General features: G+C 39.1%; 1 protein-coding gene across 1 annotated transcript; it reads left to right on the top strand.

Moving 5' to 3' along the window:
- Window positions 1–939: 939 nt before the first annotated feature.
- LOC128175382 (uncharacterized) lies at window positions 940–2098 on the top strand. The gene is made up of 2 exons (XM_052840952.1): window positions 940–1096; window positions 1597–2098. Exons 1-2 carry the CDS (start codon window positions 1030–1032, stop codon window positions 1935–1937), a joined length of 408 nt encoding a protein of 135 aa, XP_052696912.1. The 5' UTR covers window positions 940–1029; the 3' UTR covers window positions 1938–2098.
- The last annotated feature ends 1000 nt before the right edge of the window (window positions 2099–3098 follow it).

A 3098-nucleotide genomic window follows, 5' to 3' on the forward strand; every position in this document is an offset into this window, starting at 1 on the left:
GTTTTTCTTTGGGGTGATAGTGCAATAGGTGACAATAAAAACAAACGTTTATTTACATAAGGTTTTTAATTTTATTAAAGATTTAACCGATCTTAAAAATATTCGTAAACAATTCTTAATTATTTATGACAACTGCATATATGTAAACTGCTAATTAGATTTGATCCACTGACCTTTACTTATGTTGTGTTTACATCATTCTATTGTATTATATCTCCTTATTGAGAGAGGGCGGTCTGAGTTTTGAAACTTGTGCCCAATTCCAATTGTATTTATGTACAATTAAGATATGTTCAAATCAAATCAATGGAAACTCGCTGAATATAAGTAAAACGAAAATTGTTGTAATTTCTAAAGGTCGCAAACTACTAAATGTTTTTCTTATAATAGTTTACCTGTTAAATTGTTAACGATTCAGGTTTTTTTTTAAAGAAGAGGTTCATTTTGAAAAGGTTTATTTCCTTTGTTAATATAAAATTGTAAGACATCATTTTTGAGGATCAGTTATAAATCTATTCAAATCAGGTATTAAGAGCAGAAGTACAGAATAAGATTTTCTAAGACTTAATACATTTTTACTATATATAGTTAATTGGCCCCATCCTAGGGCCTAAACCCCTGATGTAAGGGCCATGAATTTCAGAAATTTGGTAGATGGCTACATCTGGATATTCCGCCAGTATCTCAACAGAGAAAGACATCCCCACAAGTTTTGGACGACAGCAACACACCCATGCAGCGGACCACACTGAAGTTGTCGCCATACAAATTATGACAGCCATCTCCAAAAGATGTACAGATGAAGTTAGGCCCATCCCCTCCATTTTCAGCGAAGAACTCAACTCCGAGACAACGAATGGGACAACACCAGCAGAGAGCTCAACGAAAGGCTGCCGGCTTTCAACACCGCCAGGTCATCACTCTACAGAGCCCGCAGGAAACAGACACCACCACTTTCAAAGACTACAGCAGACATCAGACTAGAGGGGAAATGGACAGAGACGGGACAACCATTCCTTCTACTAGAAGATGACATCTTCCATAACAACAGAATACTTGCGTTTGCGACAACAGACAACCTTCAAGACCTTGCTGCCTCCGAGACCTGCTTTTGCGATGGAACCTTCTACACCTGCCCTAGCCTGTTCTACCAGATCTTCACCATCCACATAATGACTGACGACCAGATGACGCCCGTTGTGTATGCCCTTCTTCGAGGAAAGAACCAAGCCACCCACACAAGACTCTTCACTCTCCTATCCAACAAGATGAACGACTTCGGCCTGCAGTTCTCTCCCACCAGTGCCCTTGCTGACTTCGAAACTGCAGTACGTAACTCCATCAGAGACGTTTTCCCCGGGATCACCACCAAAGGATGTTTGTTCCATTTCACACAGGCTTTTTGGCGCAAGGCACAGATCACAGGTTAACCGATCCCCTACAGAGAAAGTGACAATGTGAAGAAAATGATAAGAAGAGCAGCCGTCCTACCACTAGTTCCTCTAGACAGCGTCAAAGACGTGTGGTTCCAAGCCCTGGAAGACCGCGATGAAGCCGACCTGACGGAAGTGACAGAGACCTTTACAGACTATGTGACAGAACAGTGGGTGAATGGTGACAGACTTATTTGGAATCACTTCGTAACCAATGGAGCACGGACCAATAACAACTTAAAATGGCACGGGAAGTTGAAGAGGATGGCCCTACACGCGCACCCAAACATCTACACTGTCATCAACATCTTCAAGGACATCCAGAACGGCAAAGAAATTCTACAGATCCAGAAACAAGCAGGAGGAACCATTCGTCAACCTACAAAGAAGTACGCGAACATCAAGAAGAGACTGCAGACCCTGAAGGAGCGATGCCAAGACGTGATCATCGACCTTATGACCTACGCAGATTCAACATTGGAACTTCTTCATTTCGGACATTGACATAGTGACAGTAAAAGTACATTAAGACAGACTCCGTGCCCATATTAGTATCTGTGTAAATATTGTATATATACTGGTATGAATTATACTTTTTAAAACTTTGTCATTTTGAATTGTTATTTATGTTTAAGACAACCATGTATTTATGAGTTTGTTATAAAACAGTGCTATGTGTCAAAATAAAAAGAAAATTGTATATAAAATGTTATGCAATTTTTAAACCTTATTTTATTGTTTTATATTATATGTAGTTCTAAAAAATTAAATAAATATATTAAAATTGATTCAATGTTTTCTTTTTATTTATGCCACAATTTTAATTATAAAGACATTCTAAATTTAACAAAAATGACAGTTATATTACTTTTCATTCAAGGAAACACAGGTAAAGTCTACCTGTGCCCCTTTAGAAGGCCCCATAATTGCCCAGTATAATTGAATAATGATAATTGGGCAGTAGGCGTTCGGAGAATCAGTCCTTCAAGGACACCATATCCATGCATTTAGCTATTTTCTCCACATGTGTAGGGGCAGAGAGGAGGAGTTTTAAGTATAATTTGGCTTATTTGCATATTTGGCCCGCCTGTGGCGCCCAGTGGTCCGTGGTAGAATTATGAATTTCACAATTTTGATTCTTCTTACCATAGAAATATTCACATAAAAATGGTAACAATCTAAGCCAACGCAACCTCCAGGCCAATACGGGCATTCAAAGCAAGGTACAGAAAAGTCTTGTTAAGTCTCCTTAGAAAGTTCGAGCATACGAAATCAGCCTCCGGGTTGTGCAAAGAAATTTCCATCTTAGATGCCAACTACTGGATTTACAAAGATCGGAATGCCACCAAATACAGCACAATATCAGGCCCTCCCCTTGAGATTCGGGGTTGGAAATATCATAAATTAAAGCAATTACTAATAGTTTCCTCTATTCCTGCATTATTTACAAGCGGAAAATAAATGCATAGAATCCAAAGACCACGAAAGGAATCCGACACGTCGGCCGCGAGTTTTAGGAGTGCAATCGGGTGAAACGAACTCGTAGGGTTTATATACCAGGTACCTGTGTGAAGGTGCCTATTTACGAGCGGTGTTCAGCTTTAAGAACAAAGTAATATATTTACTCGTTTATCAAAATTGTTAATTCGTACACGGAATTAAATG

The sequence above is a fragment of the Crassostrea angulata genome, chromosome 3 (genome assembly GCF_025612915.1).
Source record: "Crassostrea angulata isolate pt1a10 chromosome 3, ASM2561291v2, whole genome shotgun sequence".
Taxonomy (NCBI): domain Eukaryota; kingdom Metazoa; phylum Mollusca; class Bivalvia; order Ostreida; family Ostreidae; genus Magallana; species Magallana angulata.

Excerpts from the sequence above, each read along its gene's own strand:
- LOC128175382 (XM_052840952.1), top strand. The coding sequence starts at position 1,030 with ATGACATCTTCCATAACAACAGAATACTTGCGTTTGCGACAACAGACA. Across the intron at positions 1,097-1,596 it reads AACCTTCAAGACCTTGCTGC|CAGAACAGTGGGTGAATGGT; the intron begins CTCCGAGACCTG and ends CAGACTATGTGA.